Below are 23,065 nucleotides of genomic sequence, written 5' to 3' on the forward strand. Positions count from 1 at the left end.
GTACAAATGGAATTCTTCCTGGATGAAATTAAACTGAAAGATCTGCTCCAAAAGTGCACCAAATGGAGTTTAAATGGCATTCAGTCCACACAACCACTCTTGAGCTAGGCTGAAGTAACTCTGTCCCCAAACACGTACAGTGTTGATGACAAGGTTTCAGTACCAACCATTCTTCTGTTCACATTCATTGCTGCTGTGCCACTCTATTTACTACAAGGCATGACCACCAGCTACTAGGCTTAGCACTAAAAAGTACAGGCAGTCACCTCCTGTATCTTCTGCATCTTTGCTTGTGAAACATTTGAACAGCATTACACCACAACTTTTCTCATATTTTGGAGAAAAAGTTCACTTAGCAAAGGAATTAAGATCAACAACTACAGGGTTTTCCAAACTTTTGCATTAAAGCAATCTGATATTAAACCAAGGACTAAACTGTAATTGCATTTGACATCAGGAAGGCAGGTGACAGATAAGCCAGTGTAGGTCAATATGAACCTTGTATTCCTGGCAATGAGCGAAAAGTATTTGTGCTGAGAACTTCAGTCATGCTGAAGCTGGAGATTGATGAGCTCTCAAGTGGGACACTCATTCATCAAGTATCAGATGAGTGTAGTCACTGCATTCCAAGGTCTGCTGCCAAGCAGCATCTTATTTCTCAACCCATAGCTAACACAGAAATTAAACAATGTCATTAGGGATTGAGCACAAGTCTTTCCTTGTAAACTATATCATCAATATAGAACTATAAATAACAGATATGAAACCCCAAGATAACATCCTACAGAGCAGCTTTTCAAAGCATAAGTACCATTTATCAAAGTGATTAAAAACATCTGAAATTCCATTATCAAGTCATCTGCTGAAACCATAGCTTTTAAAAAAAAAAAAAAGAGGGGAAAAGGAATAACATTTTGAGCATGGCAGGTATTAGACTTTATATAGGAACTATATCAGGTTTGTGTGATGGTTTACCACCTCTCCTTCACATCTCCCTTCTCTGGTTTACAAATGCAAATGAAATGCCTTTGCATGAGGCATACGGGTTAACAAGGATCGCCTTCATATCAAGTATAAAGAATTTATCCTCCAAGAAAAGCAAAAATTAAGTTTGCAAGCCCCAACTTTCATTCATGACACAACATGACAGCATAGAAATAGAACGTTTATTTGATGAGAACAGATCCTCTAGATACAGCAGTTACATGAAAATGCCATTTGGCAGTCAACTTGTTTCCTAATTCAGTAACAAAAGAAAAGTGCAGCTTAGTTATAAAGGCACAATGCTGACATTTCAGACAAGTCACTGATGTCTAATAGAACTGGCAAGAGAAACACCTCCTTCCTGCTTCCTTTAAAAAACACTTGTTTCATTTGTCCACAGTGATACTACAAACAATAAAGGTCTGAATTGGAAGCCATCATCATACAAAAATCTGATCTGGATCTCAGAAGAAAGTCCTCAGAAGTAGCAGAACATGCTGAAGCTGTCAGTCAGCAACTCACATTTCTTTCTTTTTTACTCTTCCAAGAAGTCTCCAGGAAGACAGCATGCTTGCTGCCATTTCACTTGCTTAAAATTACCAGAAAAATCTCAAGAAGAAGAAAAAAATAGGCTAGTAGTAAAGTGTTATAAAAAATACCTGCCTACTGTATTTTGTATGAGCGAACATGAGACACTGCCCATTGAAACTCCTTTCAAACACCCCTTCAGCTTCTCTCTGCAGTGTAATTGTACATGTGCAATCTGACAGCTCTCTCAAACCAAGCACAGCTGTTGTTATAGCCAGGCACACTAATTCGCTTTTACGTCATAATACATGCGGAGAACTCTTCTCACAGTCTCCGCGTATTTATCATCAGGAACAGGTTTTCTCTGGCTTCCTGGCTTTAGAAATTTCTTGATTGTGGGGATGCTGCTTATCCTTGCTTTAAATGCCTAAAAGGTAAACAGTAAGAACATGGTATTTAAAGAACAGAAAGTAACCCAAGAAAAAAAAACAAGTTTACTGATTTGTGTAACATCCTTTAACAAGTCATATGTGGAAGCAAGACAAGAAATACATTTTTAGCCATGGATGAATTTTACTCCCCCTCACCCCAACCTTGTATTTTAGACATTAATAAAACAGCCCTCTGTCTTGTATTGATATGGGATGAAGTGGGAACAGCTATTTGTGGTTTCAGATGTGTACTTTACTCAAAAATCACTTCTTGTGATCCAGAAAATATCTTCTGCTTAAAGGTATCACAGAACTGGTGAGGGGAAGGGAAAAAAAGGGGAGGGTGAATTTCTTCAGATCTGTACAGGAATTACTCCAGAAAATAATAGATCCTCTAGATGAAACATATTACAAGGTTCTTCCTAAAGCAAGCAGAGCAAGACTACAATGAAAAAGGAGTGACAAATGCTCTTGTTTTGTGGAATTGTTTACACACAACAGACTTTGAAATATCATTTATCCCATTTCCAGCCATACGAATGTATTGTTAGTGAAATGTACCTGTAACTGAGGAAAGCCTGAGAGCACGTCTGACTTCTTCTCTTCTACCATTAAAATGGCTTCTAGAAGATGAACATCTGCCCAGCTAAAACTGTTGCCAACAAGAAAATCCTGCCCATGGTCTTTCAAAACCTAGAATTGTCATTAATGAAAACATTCAGATGTGGATAGCCAGCTGGGGTTGATGTTTTCAAAAGGCACAGGCACACCTTCTTGGACAATACTTACTGCCTCCTCTTCTTTCACCTTTCCCATGCAACCAGGGGTGCTACCAGGGGAGAGTGTGGGCCCTGTGCCTGCAGTTGCTCATCATTTTACGGGATATCTATGACCAGTCTTCATAGCGGCAATCTAGAATCCCAGGGTTTCTTACCCATCCTTCCTTCCTACAGCCCTGGGTAACCCCATGTACTGGACAACAGGGTTAGATATGTCCTTGGAATTCACTCCTTTCCAGCCTAATAAATCTTGATTTTTTCTGTCTGTAGTTACTGCTTCAGTGGGACAATAGAGACTGCAAAAGAGAGGTGATCAGCCTAAAGCACTGGGGCTAGGATGCAACAAGTGGAATCTAGGGCAGAATGAACTCCAGCCATCTATAGGAGAGCTGGTATTTAAGTGAGAAACCATCTTCCCTTTAGTCTTTAAAACAGAAAAGCAGCTATTTCTGCCAGATTACCTTGTCTGTGTATATTAATTTCCATTGAGAGCACCTGTTGGGTCCTGTCTCTCAAAGGATCGGTTAGAGAAACACCAAGATTCCAGTAGGGCTTATGCAGCAGAGCACTCAGACTAGAAGACAGCAGTGATAGTTGTGTATTACTGTGGTTAAAAAAAACATGTAGATGTATTTGAAATGTTAAACAAAGCTGACAATTAGCTATTCTAAAATGGCATTGCCTTTGCAAGGCAATTTACACGGTTTCATTTCTCCTAAAAACAGGGAGTTGCTATTTTAACTGTATATAGCTACGTGTACTTGTTCAATAGGATGTTCATAGGGTCATAACAGTTTTGAGCCAAAGGGGATACTTGGACCCTTCAGTCTGAATGCTGATGCTGCTCAGACCATGAAATCTCACTTAGGAATTTCTGCATTTCACCTGCCTCAACTTTTCTGGTACTGCTCTGACCTCCCTCTCATCTCTCCAGCCTGCAGACAGTATGATGTCCTGGTTTAAAGTACTGCACTGACACTCTTCTGCTTCTTCTGCTTTTGGTAAAATACCCAGTGTTCCCATTGTTATCCTTCCAGAACAATGGAATGAAATGATCCTCCTACATACCTTTTCATATGCTGGGAAATACCTGCTTGTTGCCTTTTGAACTATAACAGCTCGTTGCTTCTCTTTATCCTCAGCTGATAAGAACGGGAACATCAAAATGAAACCCATAAGGTCATCAGTTCCTCCAACATACATATCAATCCTTAAAACCAATGCAAACATAAACCTTAAATTAGAAGATGTCTTTATAAGCAGAGTTTTCTTAGATTTGTGTTGTGATAGTGTAACTTGAATTTCGTACCCCTCTCATGAAAATGATTTTTGCAGTTAAAAAAAAAAAGTCAGAGTCTGAGTCTCACTCCTATCTATAGTGATGTTGGCACTCTGCTTGCCTCATTGTGCAGGATTAAACAGGATTGTACAGAAGTTAAAAAAGTTTAACTTTGGTGTTACAGATCACTTCATCATCACCAAAGAAACACACAGCACCACAAGAAGTCATACCCAACTGGCTTAGTCTTCTGGGTGTATCCCACCTTCAGGGTTTCATCCAAAGTCCAAGTGGTACCAAACAGATTAATAATGGAGGTGGAAACATGAAGTGTACCAGGTTCTGCATCTAGCTAAACTGGTAGCACAGCACTTCTTCAGATCATCCCTTTTATCCATTTTTCCAGAGCTCTGACAGCAGGTTTTTGTACTGCAGGCATGACTCAAATTTAAATTAAGTCCTCATAAATATGAATAAAATATCTGGTAAAATAGTCTAACAAAGTCTTCTAACCATCCTATGTCATAAGAGATTTAAGTTCCTGCTGTGGAATAAGACTAACTGCAGTTTTTGTTGTCAGGCAACAGCTTCTTGAAAAAGCCTCTGTAAGGATTAAACATGTTATGTGCAATAAGAAGCTATCAAATATTCCTGCAAGCCTTAATATATGCCAGCTTCTCGCCTGCATCTATCCAGTCTTCCAAAACTGCACTCGCAGACTATACAAGACTAATCCAAAGTACTTAAACCTGGAACTAACCACAGCAAGCTTTCCTTGAAACACTGATGCTTCCTTGCTCCTGCCCAAGAACAAATCAACAGCAGGAATAGGCCCCAGGCTAAATCTAAAACTTGATGGAAGAGAATTCTGTTTGAAGAAAGAGGTATGCAAGGAATACAAGCTACAGGAAATGATAGCTTATTAACAACACAAAGAAGCTGATAAGCTGTGACTGAGGCTCCTTCTGAATATTCATTCTTTTTGTTACTTCCCTGAACCTGCTTCAGCCAATTCTTCAACCATTTGCACCGTTTAATGGTAGTTTATTGTAAAGTATCTATTAAAATTAGAAGCTTTACTAGCTGACCTTTAGCTTTCCTTCTCTTGTAAAACAATAGGAAATGGACATTTAAAGGCTACATATTGAGATAGCCCACTCACATTTTTTTTCCTTCACACAGATACCACATCAAGACCAGGATTTAATTACCCATGAAACCAGTTTTTCAACAGCTTTTAGCTGTTCTTTCCCTAAAGACCTAAAACATGCACTTTTTACAGTGCTGTGGAACATCATGCAATCGCAGATAACATCAATGACAGATCATATTTTGCAGCCAAAAGTTAAAAACTAACCATTGCTTTCCAAAGATTTCGGTTTACAAAAGTAGTTCAACATTTACATGCCAGTCACCTCTCACACACCTGTGTCAATCTTTAGTATTAATCTTTTACTAAAGCACAATCAACCTCTGCCTCAAATATTTTTATGTAAAAATAATCAAATTAGAACAAATCACTTGGCTTGCATCTAACTGTGGCCTGTTAGGTTCACTGCAAGTTGCGTGTCACTGAGGCACACGGGTGATTCTCTGGGTGTGCGAGTATACAATCAGTTCTAGTTGTATCTAAGCTACTATAATGAATTTAAGAAGAGTAGAACTGTTACAGTACAGGGCTCTCTCCTTCAGGTCCTTCCCATAGAGGTTGTACTTTGCCGCTATGTAGCTGAGGATGGCTCTGGTCTGCACCATCTTCATCCCATCCATCTCCACCATGGGCACTTGCTGAAACAGCAGGGATCCACCTAAAGGGAAAGCCACATGTTATTCTACTGCATCTAATAACTCCACATCAGATTTCTTGCTGTCTTTAGACAATCATTACTTTTATGGTAACCTTGCTGTGGGTAGTCATTACATTAAACTGGAGTTCTTCCATGCAAACAATAAATTACAGTGGTGCAGACAAATTAAACTGCAGAACACAATTATTGTGGATTATCATCCTTGCTTTAAAAAAATTTCACTAAAGTTGCAGTCAGGACCGTGTACACCACTTTTTATGCTGAAATTGAAATACAGTGGAGACAATCACACTAAACATATTGACTGAGTAAAAAAGTGTCTAATTCAAAGTAGATTTAAAAAATTCTGTTCCATTATTTAAAACACAGCTGAAGCAAATGTCAGATCCCCAAATTTTTCTCTTATAACCAGTATTTTAAGCTAAATCAGGACATTTAATGAAGTTTTAGGATATGCTTTTTCAAGTTACTGAAGCCCTGGGTAAGTTTGTAGGACCAGGTGGGACACGTAGACAAACAGAGAACAGAACCCAGAGTCGTGGGAAACTCTCCAGGTTGGAAAGACATTCAATTTCCAATTGCATCTGTCCACATATGGGAAAAAGCCTCTGCAGCTCTTCACAGCTCTCAGTTTTAGTCCCCTCTCTGCTGTGTGGAAAGAAAGCCCCACACAGTCTTCAAAGTCTTCTCTTCACACATCTTCACTGAGATCAAGTAAAGTCTGGCCACATTCTTCTTGAGGTTTCATGTGGACTCACCTTGCAGGAGCTTCTCATACTGCTCTCGGGTTTCCAAAAACTCTTCTTCAAACTGACAAAACAGAATGAGGAAGAAGAGGAAATGAGTGTCTTCTCATATTTCTAGAACAGATAAACTTTCTAAGGAAGAGAATAAAAGGAAGAGAATATGTATCATTCCAGATATGGCTCTAAGGAGAAAATACCAAGGGCAGAAGCACTGGCAAAACCTCTTGGACTGTCGTATTTGACAACTGCTGCTAAAGGCAACTCTAGCAGTAAAACAGGCAATAAGAACTGTAGTGAGGATGGTTGTTTGGTATTGAACAGGCAATTTAATGTGAGACAGTCAACAATACAGGCTAGGCTGTCCTTAAAATGCTCTCTGGTATGTAAAAAAAGCTCCACTGCAGGATATTTTGATCGGGGAGCTAGACAGAAATCAGTTCTTAGAAAGTTAAAACAAAGCTTTTACAAAATAACATAAAAGTATTATGCCCATGAGGAAGTTTATTACCGAAGCATGTTTAGGACCCCTAAAGATGAATTATTCAGTAGATGAGAAACAAAAAGATATAGAATTGCCTGTGATCTGAATGATGTAGTTATGTTCAATATGGTTGAGGATGGCTTGTCCAATCAGTGCTAGTACAGAGGAATTCAGTTCAAGATTAAGAGACCAAAGTTAGATGTTTGCATGTGCCATACATGTCTATAGTCAATGTAGACCATGGAGACTAGAAAATGATTGAGTTTACCAATCCCGAGATGCCTAGCTATGGAATCCCAAGGATCTTTCTGCAGTCAACCTCTCTCAGAACATCTGTGCCACTTATGTTAATAATTAATATTTAATAATTATGTTAATAATCTACTGGGAAACCTCAGAAGATTAATACAATGCCAATGTTCAACCATACTAAGTGTGATCACAGAGTCTAAAATTCAGAACCCAAGTGTCTGCTGATGAAAAGTTGGGAAAAGAATATCCCAAGGGAAAATGCAATAACCGGTACCTGTCAACAGCTTTTTTTTAAATTAAAAAAAGGGAAGGGAAGGGCAGGGCAAGGGCAGGGCAAGGGCAGGGCAAGGGAAGGGCAAGGGAAGGGGCAAGGGAAGGGGCAAGGGAAGGGGCAAGGGAAGGGGCAAGGGAAGGGGCAAGGGAAAGGGCAAGGGAAAGGGCAAGGGAAAGGGCAAGAGGGAATTAAAACATAGGAACAAACAATGCAGGGAAACAGCCAGCTGTGTCTTCTGTAAAGCCTTCAAATAAAGACTGGTGATCTTTTTGAAAAACTTGTCTTCCTTGGCTTAGTACAAGGGTAACTGTATGAAGTGTAACAGCCTACTATATAAAAGAGCACACATGAAGCAACTACTAGTCCCTTCTGTCCTCAAACTGAATGATCAGTTTATAACCAAGATAGATAGAAAATGAATAAGTAAATTATATCCTGTGGTGGGCTGACCCTGGCTGGAGGCCAGGTGCCCACCAAAGCTGCTCTATCACTCCACTCCTCAGCTGGACAGGGATGAGAAAATATAATGAAAGGCTCGTCGGTCGAGATAAGGGCAGGGAGAGATCACTCACCAATTATCGTCACAGGCAAAATAAATTCGACTTTGGGAGAAAATTAATTTAATTTACTACCAACCAAACCAGAGTAGGATAACAAAAAATAAAACCAAATCTTAAAACATCTTCCCTCCGTCCCTCCCTTCTTCCTGGGCTCAACTTCACTTTCAATTTCTCCACCTCCCCCTGCCCCCAGCGGCACAGGGGGATGGGGAATGGGGGTTGTGGTCAGTTCATCACACGTTGTCTCTGCCGCTCCTTCCTCCTCAGGGAGAGGGCTCCTCACACTCTTCCCCTGCTCCAGCATGGGGTCCCTCCCATGGGATACAGTCCTCCACCAACTTCTCCAACATAAGTCCTTCCCACGGGCTGCAGGTCTTTCTGAACTGCTCCAGCACGGGTCCCTTCCACGGGGTGCAGACCTTCAGGAACAGACTGCTCCAGCGTGGGTCCCCCACGGGGTCACAGCCTCCTTCGGGTGCATCCAACTGCTCTGGCGTGGGCTCCTCCACAGGCTGCAGGTGGATATCTGCTCCACCATGAACCTCCATGGGCTGCAAGGGGACAGCCTGCCTCACCATGGTCTTCTCCATGGGCTGCAGGGGAATCTCTGCTCCGGTGCCTGGAGCACCTCCTCCCCCTCCTTCTTCACTGACCTTGGTGTCTGCAGAGTTGTTCCTCTCACATATTCTCACTCCTCTCTTCTGGCTGATGTTGCACAGCATTTTTTTCCCCTTCTTAACTCTGTTATCCCAGAGGCGCTACCACTGTCGCTAATGGGCTCGGCCTTGGCCAGTGATGAGTCTGTCTTGGAGCCAGCTGGCATTGGCTCTGTCAGACATGGGGGAAGCTTCTAACAGCTTCTCACAGAAGTCACCCCTGTAGGCCCCCCACTACCAAAACCTGGCCAGGCAAACCCAATACATATCCCATAAAAAAAATATTTTAAAGTGGTGTCTTGCTTCTATGGTTTACACAGATATTTTTCTTCCTTCTCTGAGATTTCTAATTTCCCTACACATGTGAGTCAGTTTGCTCACTTCAACCTTTTAAGCCTCATCTAAACGATGCAAGTAAGATAAAATATATTTTGTGCTATAGCTTATTGTGGAGGATGCAGCCAGTGAAGTGAAAAATAAAATAAAAATCTGTGTGTGAGCATCCAATTGAAAACAGAAAGACTCAAGAAAATAAATTTGTTGCTGTTTTACTTGGCACAGATAACACTTGTTATGCCAGGAACACATCTATCATTCAGCACAACAGCTCTGAGTCAGTAATTGAATGCTTAATTAAGCATTACGCATTCTTGCATTAAACAAGAAACTGGTTTACAGTGTCATTGCTCAGAAGACATGTAACTTGAAGCCATACTTTTGTGTGCCTAAAGTAAGAGTGTTTAATTATACTGAATAGCTAATGCTCATTTACTATCACATCTATGGATGCCTTTTCTTTTTTGGTTAATAACCTGTGATCTGCCTCAAAGACAAGCGTACCAATCTGCAGCTTAAAGTTAAAAATGCTAAAACAAACCTCGACCCCAGCTGCGGCTAACAACCAGCGAATTGACTCCATCTTGCCTCTTCCATCAAAGTAGTAAAGTTTTGGTTTTCCGGCCATGACTTCAAACTTCCCGTTACCTAAAACGGTTATAAAAGATAATAAATTAATAATGATACAAAAATCTGATGGCAGCTGGAATAACGGTCCACAGGTCACTCACGTGACAAAAATTTAAGTTAATTTTTGACAAAACTTTTCAGTAAGGTTTCAGTCTAAACTGATTTGGTTTTACTGCTGCACAGTGAAGTCACGGTATTTCATAGTCTTTTAATTCCCCTGAAATTCAGGAAAAATAAACATCAAGTTGATAAGTAGGAGATAACAGAAAAAAATGAATAAAGGAAATCCTTAAAACTTTTAGAAAATATATGTTTTAACACTAGAGTTACTCAATCATCACTAAAAGCCAAGTTTTGATCAAAAGGGAGAAGAGGCAATAGACAGGTTTTCAAATCTGGCAGTATCAAAGAATGCCAAAAGTATCTAAGCATTAATTCTACGCATACTTAGGTGAAGTATGGGAATGTATTTTCAAAGTCGCTCACTTGTCTTTCTAGCTGTGGTGATCCAAGGTAAGTATGGGATCTGGAAATAGTAGAAACTTCAAAAGAAAGACCAGATTCTTCTGTAATAATCCAGATTAAACTACAAAGATTCAGACTGTTGCAGTACTTATCCATCTACTGGTTGCATTTCTTTCTATTAATAAACCCTGCTGCTAAGCAAAACTTTATAGGCTTTTCAGTTGATCAAATACATTGTGATTTTTAAGCAGCATTTTAGTTCTTGAATGGCTTCATAAACAAGGCTATTAATTGGGGTTTTTTTTAATAGACTAGTGTTTAGGTCTCAGCAGGAATTACATTCCACTGTAGAGCCGTAAGCCAAGGGAGCATCAAATTTCATCATACTGGCATTTCACATGCAGAACTCTCTAATAGCAACTCCTCGCTGCAACTGAGAGCTGTTTTCCCTCTGTAGGGAGATCTCTTGTCACTCCAATCCACAGTTCAAGTAATCCTGGAAAAGAGCCTGTTGGCATGCAAACAATAACCTCCAGTTCCCAATGTTGCAAGAGTTCCTTCATCAGCGGAGGGAAAAAGCGGCCTTTGAAAGACCTTGAACGCACAGGAGGCAAGAGATCTGCTTGCTAGCCAAAAGGCACGAAAATAGAACACAAAATATAAGACTGCATCTGACCACAAGAATTCAAATGAGCCAGGCTATTCAGCCCTTCACGTCTGCTTAGGGGCCTCCATTTCTTCTTAGGTAATTCACTGGGATCTCAAACATTGCTGAGTAGTATCTATACTGCTAATAAATACAACAGTGCATGAGAAACAGAAAAAAGACTAAAGAAAAGTATCAGTGTGAATGACAAGAAAGAACAGAATGAAACAGGAATTGCTCATAATACAGCTAAATTCACAGAAGAAGAAAAAAATCACCTTTGGCTTTTTTTAACTTGAAGTTTAAAAAATTAAAGAAACAGAAGAGTCACTTTTCTTCAGTGTATCTTCCTAAGACATGCTCCTAGCAGGCCAACTGACATGTCACAGGAGATAAGCAAGTCACTGTTGCCAAGCACATATCAGTGCAGCAAAGGCAAACAGAAGGTAAAGACATGGTGGATGCTTGTCTTGGAAATACAGGGGGACCATCAGGCTTTGAAGCAAGCTGTAGCATTCTGGTTCCTAAGACTGCCATGTAATATTGGAAGAGAAAGTCCAACTTGTGAACTGAAATCTGATGGAAAGACACTACCCTGGGGATGGGCAAAGCGCTTCTCCCTTCCCTGTTCTTCTTACCAGGAGGGAAAATGGCAATTTGCGGTCAGGAGCCACAATCGCAGGTGGGTTGCTGGCCATTCCCCTCAGCCTGATATCTCAACAGCAAAAGGTATTTTGGGAAAAAAAGATCTGAATTTACTCCCTTGTTGTGATTTATGGAGGACACTTGGGCTAAGGGGGGAAAGAGGGAACATAAATATTCATGCAAGGAGTCATGGCTCCCATGCTAGCCACATAGACCAGAAGAACATTGGTGAAGAATGCCAGGAGACCAGCAGCGCCTGGCATGTCCTGCAGAGCCAAGACTTCAAGACCCACTTTTCACTGCTTGCCTTCAGCAGCCCTCAGCCCAACAGCAGCCGCTCTTTTCTACTCTGCATCATGTAACACCAACCTGGGGGGAAAGTCTCCTACTCAGTGTATGACAGGTAGTTGCCTCCTGGGCCGTCGACTCCAACCCCTTCCATCCGTGACAAGTTCTTTGTAGATGTGAGATGAAGAGTGGTTCATATTATTAAATGGGGAGCCAACGTGCTGACAGCTGGCGGTGGGTTAGAGGCAAAGAGCCAAACAGAGCAAGCTCTGATGTAAGAGATGAGAAATGCTGGAGTACGCACTTCTTGTACAACCGCTCCTGAAGTCCAGAGCAACAGCCCGAGGCCAGGGAGGCTATCTCCTGACCAGACACCCGAGTGCCAACTCGAGCCCAGCACAGCCCCACACACACCACGAGAGCCAAGCCAGCCAGAGGGCACCAGGGTGGTGAGGGGAAAAGAGAAATCACAGAAACTCACATTATTCACACAAAGAATTAAAAAAAAAAATAATAAACCCAAGAGAAGGTACGCAGCTTTTAACTAGCGAGGCAGCAGTGCTTCCCGCCGCACACCCCCGCACGTGGCAGCGGGCTGCCACCCCGTGAGGAAAGCAGCCGAGCCGAGCCGCGCCGAGCCGCGCCGAGCGCCCGCCCGCACCTACCTGCCCCGCCAGCAGCTGCAGTCGCCACCGCTTCGCTCCCAGTCTCCGCGCTAAGCGGCGGTGACAAGCCGGACAGCCACCAATAGAAAGCTGCTAATCTGCATATTTCGCAGCGGCTTCTGGGAGGAAAATGTAACCAAAGAAAAACATTAAATATTTTTAAGCGCTTTAGTCAGATAAGTTTCCTTGTTACAGAGAAGTGAATCCACGGTATCTGTCACTGCATTGGAACTCTTGGGCACTCGCCGTAATGTGAAGATGATTTGATATTCTGACCCTTATATAGTGCTGCGACCGCAATGTTGCTCTGGATGTGAGGGCGATCTGGCTGCGACATCTGTCACCCCATTGATCGCCAGGGTTGATTCGGCTGATCTGGCTGGCTAGGCGGGTGTCCCCTTCCTCCCTCACCGCTCCATGTGCGTCCCTCCCGAAGCTGCGCGCTCGGTCGAAGAGGACGACCTTCCCCGATAGAGACGTACCGTTCATCGGTCAAGGGTATACGGTAGCTGCGCTCCCCTGCTAGAACCTCCAAACAAGCTCAAGGTCCATTTGTAGGAGAACGTAGGGTAGTCAAGCTTCCAAGACTGCAGACACATCCAAGTGAGGCGCTGCATGGGGCAGTCTGCCATTGTTTTGTGCCGCCAGAAACGGCCGAATTTACACACTCCACAAAACGCCCTCTCCATATATCAAGCTTATTTGCACTGCCGGGGGAGGCAACAGGGAACTGTAATTACTTTTAATTTACATCCCTGAGGCCTCGCTCAGTTTGTTTCTTCTCCCATTTCCATCCCCAGTCACCTACAAATCCCTGAGCTCCTTGCCTTACACACACACCAGTTACAATCCAGCATCTTTACACTTATAAATGTATTTTTTCACCTAGTTCATCACCTGTACAAGTGGTTTTACACCCACTTGAAGAGTTAGCAAAAGGGCTGGGTTTGTAACTTATCAACTGTCTTCAGCTTCTACTGCCTTGAAAGTAGAAGGCAGAGGTGACACAAGACAGAACAAGAATAGAATAGAATAGAATAGAATAGAATAGAATAGAATAATTTCAGTTGGAAGGGACCTACAATGACCACCTAGTCCAGCTGCCTGTCCTTCTTCCTTTTTCCAAGGTGTTATGGATCTTCTGTTTTAATTCAGCGTTGCAGTTAGTTTCAGAGGAGTTGGCATCCAAGGGCTAAACTTTACACGAAGCTCTCAGTATACTGCAGAAATTACATGCTTAGACTCACATTACATGGCCGATGAACCAGCAGAAAGAGCACAGCTGCCAGGAGGTAGTACTCCTCCAAGAAGGCACCAAATGTAAGGCTTATTTTAAAACAAACAAACAAACAAACAAACAAAAAACTCCCTGCAAACCAATCCCCCTCCCAACCACAACTAAATAAACAAAAGCCAAACTAAGGTACTTTTATTAAAAACTGAATAAAAGATCAAGACTCAGATTTCTTCAAGACTAACTTTATTCTGGGAAGACGACTTGACACAGAAGGAATGAAACAAACATTTATAACGTTCTTGAACAAAAACACTAAATAAACAAGAACTGTTACTTCTTTAAGATCTTACTCACTTTGACAATTCCACCCTCTCCGTCCACTTAAGTTCAAAAATGTTCTTGCAATATCTGTTTTCTTCCTCACATTATGGAACATACTACTCCTATCAACAGCCTTATTTGATACAGAGATACCATGGAAGTGGGTTTGTTGGGCTGGGGTTGTTTTGGCTGATGTCATGGCACTTACACAATACTTTTACAAAAATGTGGATTACAGAGGTGAATGAGTTCACTGCCAGGCTCCATTATTTCCAACAGTTGTTACATATTATACATAAGCCTGAGCAAGTGTGAACAGCAAAATTAAAAAAAACCATTTTGCATAAAGATGCTGCTAAATATTAAAAAACAAATAGTAGGCTACGTATGATAAATTCTCAGACATGCCACTTGTCCAGATTTCAGTATAATATAGACCTACATCTTTTCCATACTTGTATCGCACACTGAGACAGCACAGTAAAATACACAGCACAGTCAACTCGGTCCTTACTCAAAAAGAACTTTTTCCAATTTCAGTAGGAATTTGCTTGAGTAAAGGCTGCAAGACTGCTGCAATTATACTTCTACTTAACCAATTTTCTGTCCCACTAAGTTAAACTAGCAGAAGTGGTTCTGATTGATTATCAAGATTATTAGCTTTTCTCCAAAATAAAGGCTTTAATTTGGGAACGGAGGAGATATGCCAAAATAAAAGTACTATTGCTTTTTCTAATCTTTTTGCCAGACTGACCAAACCCTGAATGCTATAGCCAAGGAAATGACTGCAGGGCTGATAAAGGCTCAGAGACTGCAGGCCAGGTTTGGATTCATCCTGTCTTACTTTAAACACATGGAGTAGCCCCCACCCTTAGTGGGGAGACCCAGACATCTCCAGAGAGCTACTAAGTTCTCAAGTGAGCTGAACTTCTCTTCAGACAATTCTCACTCACCACTGGTTTAGAGAGTCAGCTCACAACAGAGGAGCTCACGTGTAGGTGCCTGCAGTTAGGCAGAATGAATCCAAGCCTCAGCAGCCCACTCTCATGACTTGTTTGTCTCCTGCTTCCACTAACAGGAATTAAGCATATGGAACAGACTAGTTAAATTGCCTACTTAGGTCTAGGGATACTTAGGATAGGTTCAGGGTGTTGCCTCTTGAGACCAATTAGTCAGTGATAAAATAAATTAAATGATACCTAGATATAAATACAGATACTTATTCCCACAAAGAGAAACAACTATCTTTCCAGTTCTAACACAAATATACATATTTCCCTTTCCACTTACCCAAAGACACCATCAGTGTGTGCTTTAGAAATCGAATGGCTGCTTTATTCTACTGCTACACATTGGCATCACTGCTTCGGAAGCAGTTAGGTATGGTTTGGAGTTAGTACTTGCTATGAACAAATAACTGGGGTAGCTGGACACGTAACATGTCCTTGGCATGTGTTAAGTATACACATACTTTCTTTTTAATGCATAGACCCTTTTGCTCCCTTTTTGTCTGGTACTGTCTCACTGTGGACTGAGTCCATAAAGGTGAACAGTGACCAGTGCTCCTCACAGTTCCCCCGTAGCACTGAGCCAGCAGCCTACTCGAGGGTACAGTGTCCTCGGCGTCCCACGTTTTCCGTGGGAAGTACTGAAAAGGCCAGCATGCGTTATCAGTCTCCAGTCCACAGCAGCTGCCCCTCGTGGGTGCCGGCAGCTCCCAGAGAGGATCGCAGACACACTGGCCATTCAGCTCCTGCAGAATAGCTGGATGCTGAGAACCATACCTGCTCTGATCCCTTTAGACTGGATTTAAGTCTCATAAACATAAGATTTGCCTCATCTGTTCATAAAATGAACTCAGAACGGTGAGCATTCCTGTACAGTTCTGCAGGAAGATGCATTTTCACAGCACACTTCAGCTTTGGGGGAACTGTTCCAAGACGCAGCTATAAAAGATGTCCTCCCAGAGCACTGTAGTGTTCTACCTTCTTTCTTTGGAAGGAGGTGCAGGAACAGCCAAGTGCTGACTGTGATCTAAATGAATCTTTTGCTGATGGCCAGACTCTGGCACTTCTTTCCAGTGCAGAATTAAACCAGACTATGAGGCTATTTTCTTTTCTCTATAACCTGCTAATTCATTTTCTCTGAGAAGAGCAATTAACTCACGTTGTAAGAGCTGTATCAGTTTCTGTGAAATCAATTGCAATTTTGAAATGTTTTTTAGCAGGACCAGGTAAGGTCCCATTTTTCCCAGTAGAGCCTGAGGGCCTAATTTACAGAAGCGGACACGTTCTTCACATTGGTAGTGAAGATCTATTGAAGTGAAGAAGAACTGAAGTAAGCTTAAACTGACTCATTTCCTCTGGATTTTTTTTTCCCAAAAGGGATTTAAAACAGTTGTGAAAATTAAGTCAGCTGCATAGATATTGTTTCCTTAAACTCTGCTTCTGGCATATACTTTGATACTCTGAAACCAGCTTTATAATTGTTAATACTGTCTTAAATATGTCTTCAGATCTTACAGTCCCAACAACAACAACAAAGAAGAAACAGAATCTGATTTTTCTCCTTAGAAATCATTAGAACACTTAAATGAATTTAAGAGAGGTAGGTCCACATTCTGTTTCATAGTGAACAATGCCAAGAAGCAACTTTGAAGCAGGACAAAAGTGCGCTGTGTCAGAAAACAGATCTACAGAAGGGTATTCACCCTTCGCCAAACAAGAAGATTCCCCAAATTTGGTAAAAGCAAAAGAATGGAGCTGGAAAGCTGGACAGCAGTCCAACAAAAACCTTTTAAAGGCAAAATCAATTTAAAAAAAAAAAAAAGCCTCCCACAGACTTTCAGCAGTCTCTCAGTGACTGCAAAGGAGAGTTTAGACTGTTGGTCACTCATTCCTTTGATGTCAGTACAAAGCAAATGAGTATAGGACAACAGAGCATGGCATCAAGACGTGGCATCACTGAAATTATACAGCCTCATTTAGCACATAAACTTCAGAAAACGTCTGATGAATGCCCCTTCCTCAGTACATCTCTTCCACTGCAATATTGCACCACTTTTTTAATCCACTTTTATAAAAAAGTTGAATCTAATAAAGGAAAAGTTAAATTTTAAAAAAGATCATTATAAAAATTTATCGTATAAAAACGCCAAACCCCCTGAGCCATATATACAAAATATATCAGATTTATGAAAATAACTGGACCCAATTATATAACAAAACAATTTTATACAAAAAGGTACAAGATTGCATTCAAATTAATACAAATAAAAGTAAAAAAACCCCTTCAAAATGTCTCGTTCATAGAAGATCTGTTTCTTTTAAATTTACAGGTATATAAAACAGTATCAAATTGTCTCATGTTAGCCACCATTTCATGGGAAACACGCACTGGTTCAGAGAGTATTTCCACACGTCACCGGTGAGCACCATACTTTGCAGACCAGTCAACACGCCCGTGGATCGGCTGAGCTGGTGGTGGGAGAGGCATCAACCTTGGCGTACTTTTTGTAGGTGAATTGAACGATGGCCGTCCAAGATGGGGTCTTACTGACTTCAGAGAAGCATAATCTATGGGACAAAGGAAAATGCCATGAGATAAAGGTTCAGTGAGTAGAAAAGTCCAGATCCTTATTTCTCCAGGAAATAAGCCTCCTTTTTTAATAGAATTTGCATATGTGAAACAATAGTGGATCCAATGCCTAAAACCTTATCAGACAAGGAGTATTTATATCATTGATTTGACAAGTGTGAATTCTGTGCCAGCTCTCATACCAACCTCTAGGTCCTACCGAAATATGCTATGGATAAAACCACATATTTCATAAACAAAGTAAAAACAATCCAAATCCTTCTCCATATGAAGTTCTGCAAGGTTACAAACTGTAGTTCCAGTCAGTCAAATGTTTACAAATAAAGTAACGCAAAGATATGTAGTTCAGTGCTGCATACATACGGCATTGCCGGAGTAATGAGCAAGGGACCAAGACAACTTTGGTACTGTACTTACTGGAAGACGGATCTACAACTGGTGCTAACTGAACCCTCTGCCCAGCAGAGCCTACTTCCTTCTTCAGAAACGAAGGGATATAACCACCAGTTAGACCGCTTGATCCTATGGGCCCTGAAAGAAATGGCAAGGAACACCTGAGCTATCAACAGATGACAAAGGTGTGCACTGATGGGTCACCTTCAAGATCAAGCCTGATCATGGACTGATGAAAACAAGAACTTCATTGAAGACACTAGAAATCCACAGATCCTATATATATACCTGCAGTCAGGAGACTGTCAGCATCAGACTGCATTGAAGATGAATGGAAAACCAGTACAAATTGTACTTTTAGAAGGGCAATTCCTGCCCCTCCCTGACATCTCAGCTTTTTCAAGGTTTCTCAAAGCTTTCAAAACTTAGCATTTCAGTTGGAGTTACTTTGTTTGACTCGCAGTAACTGGGTCCTATGAATATACTCACTCTTGATACCTGTGTAGTGAGTCTGTGGCTCTGGTGCTACACAAAAGCTCTTACTGAAGCCAGTAAGAGAGCAATTTCTTAAATTTGGACCGATCCATGTTCCAAATTTGGAAAGTCAGCTACAAAACTTGTCCCTAAGATGAGCAGGAACAGGTTTGACTGACCTGTAGGATAAGCTGTAGTAACAAAAACAGTTATAAACAAAACAGTCTAGAGTCATAGTGCAGATGGACACTAAACCAGTCAGCATGCACAGATCAGATCCATCGCACATACACCTATAATGAACTAGAGCAGTAGAGCAGTGGCAAAGCATACTGTGGGAAATGGTGGTAATAAGTAAAAAAAAACCCAACTAATTATATCCTATGCAGCTACAAAAGAAGCAAAAATTTGCAGAAGAGCCAGGAAGCAGACACGTGCTACTTATATACAGGTTCTCATGTAGTTCAGCCATTTACAACATCTTCCCATCTTGAATCTTTAAAGAACAATTTTCTGATTAAATGACATCCAAAATTTTAAGGTTTATTTTATTTTTAAACCAGAGTTTGTAAAGGCCTGAAATGTTTCTTTGGGCCAAGATTCAACAAAAAAATTTTCTCAAACATTTTCGTAACAACATATGCGAAACAAGTACTGCACTGCACTGCAGAACTGTAACATCACATGAAAACCTGAAGCCAGGAAAGACTTAGAGAGGAAATACATAGATACACTCTAGAAACATCAACATGTTTAAGTATATCTGGTAAATTCTAATCTAAAAATCTACAGATTAATTACTCCAAATCAAATCATAGGGATTAAATACCTGAAATACCAAATGCCCCAAAAACCTGAAGAAGAAAAATTGAAGAGTTTTGCTTTTTGTCTGAATTTTTAAAGCTACAATTATTTCACTATTTTAAACAGCATCATTTAAAAGACATAATAGATGATACATTTTATTTGCTTTATTCACATACCAAGAGTGGTGTGTATGGCTAGTTCAATTTAGAACAGCTTCCTCCTCTATGACAGTCATTTCTGTAAAATAATTTGGAAACCTGAAAACATGACTGACAAAAACTGACGAGGGAAACTGAAGGCAAGATGATGTATTTCAGGTGGAACAGACCTAAGCTGTCCAACCTTCTATGCATGTGGTACTTCAAACCAGACTTTTGGGGATTCATCAGAAGAAGTTACTATGTTTCAGTTTAAGGTAGTCTCCAAATCCAAGGAACAGTGCTCATAACTGATTTTGACAGAAAGAATAGACATGGTAGCAAGTATCTTGAGAGCTGTCAATGTATTATAAATGGGTGACCCCAAAATACAGTTGTTTGGAATTGCAGAGGCATCACCTATTATCTTTTCTCAGAGCGTTAAGCACAGCTTCTTACCTGAATTCATCCTGTTAACACTTCCTCCCAAACCAGAAGCTTTCCCAGGCAAACCAGAACCGGGCCAGGGATTAGGTGGAGCAGACTCTTTGTTTGAAGTGGAGACTACGCTATTCCTTGTGCTTATTCCTATGGCAAAAATGCAAAAATTACCATGCTGAATTTTCTGTTGTTACACAGGCTTGCATTCATTCCATCTGATGCACAATCTTAGAGCAGATGTCCAGTTCAGTGAACTTAACCAAAACCTTTTCACTTTTAACACACCTCTGGGTTACTTCCCATCCTCTCCCACAGGAATGCTGTGACTAGCCATAGGCCCTAATCCTGCCAAGATAGCTGCGTAAGTAGTTCCAGAAGCAGCAATGGCTGCTTATGTCAAGCGACAGGACCCTTACAAATATTCTCAAGTCACAGAAGGTGAACCCTGAGACCTAAAAGAAATCTATGCTTCGTATCAAACACAGCATTTTACAGCTTTTAGCCTAACAGTGACAAGATAACTTGAGAGTAAATGGTAGATTACATTTCTCATAGTACTGTACTCTTCTTTGGTGTATCTACTGAAACCACATGCAAACAGTTTGCGGTAGAGTTCATATCTCACATATTATTTGTATTTCATATACATCCCATATTTAAGCAGGGTACCTTACGTGCAACGATGAGCTCACAATTTATGGTAAAGCAAAAGCAGGCTTGTGATCGATGTGTTTTACAACTTCCTCTAGTAACACAACTTCTAGCTACCAAAACTCTACTTAAGGGAGCCAATTTGAAAGGCATTGAAATTAATTGTTTCAGGAAAAAAAGACTTGAGTTTACCATCATGATACTTTTTAGTTTACTTAATTAATTTGAAGTATTAGTATTACAAGGGAATGAACAGCTAACATTGCCTTTATAAACAGAAATTATCAAAGAGGATACATTTCTATTCAGCTCATTTTAAAAACAGGCAGACATGCTGTCCACCTCCTGTACTTCATCCCATGCCAGTACTGGTCTCAGTGTAGCAGAGGTTAACATGAAGACAGGCATGCAATACCCCTACAGAGACATGGATTTGCATTCTATTTAACTCCAAACTACACCAAAGCATATTCTCACTCTTAGTTAGCTTCTGTTGTTCATGGTATTACATACTCATGAGGTAAACGTAGGGCGCTTTCTTTTCCCGTCTAGAAGACCAGTCTCATTCTTCTTAGGGAAACAGGGAATAGCTTGGCACATTAAGACATTTTCTATCACACTTCAAAGTACGAAAGATTATCCAGCGGGAGGAAGAAGTACCAACAATGCTGTCTCCTTCTTGTAAGCAGGATTTACCTCAGTTGATAGACTGTTAGAATGTAGTTTGTATCATGGCCATATACATTAGCAAAGCTCTTGCTCTCCTCATTTTCTTTAAGCAGTAGACCTCCTCCGCAAGCTCAAAGCCTAATGTACCAATAACTATTTCATACTGCTGTGGGAATTACAAGAAGAAAAAGAAGCATTTTTTACTAACCAGGTAGATACCTAGAATGTCTCAAGTAGTGTTGCTTTGCTGCAGAAACTCGCAATGTGGGAGTGTCCTGCCGTGGAAAGGTCGGATGGGAAGGTGCACTGCTGCCAGAGCCTACAGCATCTGAAGGCTTCAGGTCCAAAATGCTTTCAAATCTATAACCCAAAAATTGCTACACTTAGTCCAATTCTTACAGCATGTGTTTATCCACAGTTGGCCTTCTCATCTCCATCCCACCTCCAGAAATTGTTTCCTCATACTATCTTTTCTACGGCATAAATACACAGACAACAGGGAGTATTTTCACCCTGAAGCCATGCAAGTGCCCCTGAAAATCAGATCTGTGGTTCTAGTTCCCTTTTATATTGCTTTTAAAGTTACAAATCACTCAATAAGTTTTTCTCTACTGTGTATGATCCATGGAAACGGCAGCTTATAGTCACCCAAAACAGTTTATATGTGTGGAATATATCAAAATAGTTCATATGTAAAACAGAAACTATATATTCAAAGATTAACTTGGAAAGACTTAAGCTAAGCATCATTTTCAGTGCAGAAAAATGAACAAGGAATTGTATAGAAAGGTGCACTGTCCATCGAACAACGTGTTGCAATTCAAAGGTCTGCATTCAACAAGCAGCCAAGACAAAGCAGGAGAGAGACAAGCTGCATGTCCTTTACCGGCCTGGATATATCTTTCTAGATCCATAGAAAGCAAAAAGAGCAACATTACAAAAAAAGAGGCGAAGCTTAAGGAAATAAGAACAAATAGCACATGGACATAAAAGAAACCAACCTACCTACAAAGAGTTTCATCACTCTGCCTCTTCTTGTTTTTCAAGTCCACCCTCGTGATGGAAGAGCTGAAATCAAGGTCTTCCAAGTCATCCCAGTCTTCAGAACTCTTCACTGTTCTAGCAAGATGTCCCCATCTTCGTCTAGTTTTTGGTTTAAGTTCACCATTTATATTCTCAGTCCCAGCAGATGTTTTCTGTTATAAAGATTGAAAAGAAACAAACCCACACACTTACACCATAAACCGGGTGACAGGACCAAAAGGACTGTTTTTCCTGCCTCAAAGAGTAACAGTGGTAGTAGAGCTGTAAAAACAGAATCCTAATCTTTCATTAAACTTGCTGAGAACACCAACTGTAGTCTGTAGACATTACTAAGTATCTTCTGCATTTCATCCTGTAATAAAGTATCTTACACTGACAGAAGAATAAATTTCTAGGGTCTCAATTCCAATTCTATATTTCACTATACACCTCCCAACCAACTAGTTCAGGGTCAATTTCTATTTCTTGACCCATCTTGGGAGTACGAAACTGCATGCATGTTCATGTTTCCACAAGCCTGTGCCTAGACATTTATAAAATGTATTTTTCTTGTGGGACAGTACAGGTACAAATTTGTGTCTCTTCAGCCATTTAAGCTCATCAGTACACTTCAACCTCGTGTGACTCTGTATATGGCCAGTACAGATCCTACTTAATACCAATCTCGTAGCAGCAGTATTCACACTGTCTGATCTCGTCATTGATCTTATGAATCCAGTTTCCTTGTACAGTCAACAGAAATGGTAGGTTCTAATGCTGAAAGAATCATAGAATCATAAAATGGTTGGGGTTGGAAGGGACCTCAAAGATCACCTAGTTCCAACCACCCTGCCATGGGCAG

The 23,065-nt window shown here is 40.8% G+C and overlaps 2 protein-coding genes across 9 annotated transcripts in view; both read right to left on the reverse strand.

The window, feature by feature from the left end:
- Window positions 1-1,149: 1,149 nt before the first annotated feature.
- Window positions 1,150-12,580, reverse strand: LOC129204769 (glutathione S-transferase 3). Its single transcript, XM_054821347.1, has 7 exons — window positions 12,454-12,580; window positions 9,656-9,762; window positions 6,568-6,619; window positions 5,677-5,809; window positions 3,791-3,932; window positions 2,505-2,636; window positions 1,150-1,939 (listed from the first exon to the last, which is right to left on the reverse strand). The coding sequence occupies exons 2-7, from the start codon at window positions 9,740-9,742 to the stop codon at window positions 1,796-1,798; spliced, it is 690 nt and encodes a 229-aa protein (XP_054677322.1). The 5' UTR covers window positions 9,743-9,762; window positions 12,454-12,580; the 3' UTR covers window positions 1,150-1,795.
- Window positions 12,581-13,922: 1,342 nt separating this feature from the next.
- CILK1 (ciliogenesis associated kinase 1) overlaps window positions 13,923-23,065 on the reverse strand; it is a 28,643-nt gene continuing 19,500 nt past the window's right edge. For 4 of the 8 annotated variants that reach the window (XM_054820354.1, XM_054820359.1, XM_054820352.1 and 1 more), the window contains 5 exons: window positions 22,186-22,376; window positions 21,389-21,540; window positions 19,879-20,007; window positions 18,026-18,139; window positions 13,923-17,586 (listed from right to left, as the gene is read on the reverse strand). In XM_054820354.1, the coding sequence (XP_054676329.1) occupies window positions 17,432-17,586; window positions 18,026-18,139; window positions 19,879-20,007; window positions 21,389-21,540; window positions 22,186-22,376 (741 nt within the window). In that variant the 3' untranslated portion in view covers window positions 13,923-17,431. Of the gene's footprint in view, window positions 17,587-18,025; window positions 19,520-19,878; window positions 20,008-21,388; window positions 21,541-22,185; window positions 22,377-23,065 lie in introns of those variants that run through there. The other 4 variants (XM_054820358.1, XM_054820356.1, XR_008576362.1 and 1 more) reach the window with 4 other exon arrangements.

This window comes from Grus americana, chromosome 3, assembly GCF_028858705.1.
Source record: "Grus americana isolate bGruAme1 chromosome 3, bGruAme1.mat, whole genome shotgun sequence".
Lineage (NCBI taxonomy): Eukaryota > Metazoa > Chordata > Aves > Gruiformes > Gruidae > Grus > Grus americana.

What these genes read in the sequence shown, in the direction of transcription:
- LOC129204769 (XM_054821347.1), bottom strand. Translation starts at nt 9,742, where the DNA reads ATGGCCGGAAAACCAAAACTTTACTACTTTGATGGAAGAGGCAAGATG. An exon ending in ATTTCCCAGCATATGAAAAG is followed by an intron (nt 2,637 to 3,790) that starts GTATGTAGGAGG and finishes TGACAATTCTAG; the next exon opens with GTTTTGAAAGACCATGGGCA. An exon ending in CAGGCTTTCCTCAGTTACAG is followed by an intron (nt 1,940 to 2,504) that starts GTACATTTCACT and finishes TTTACCTTTTAG; the next exon opens with GCATTTAAAGCAAGGATAAG.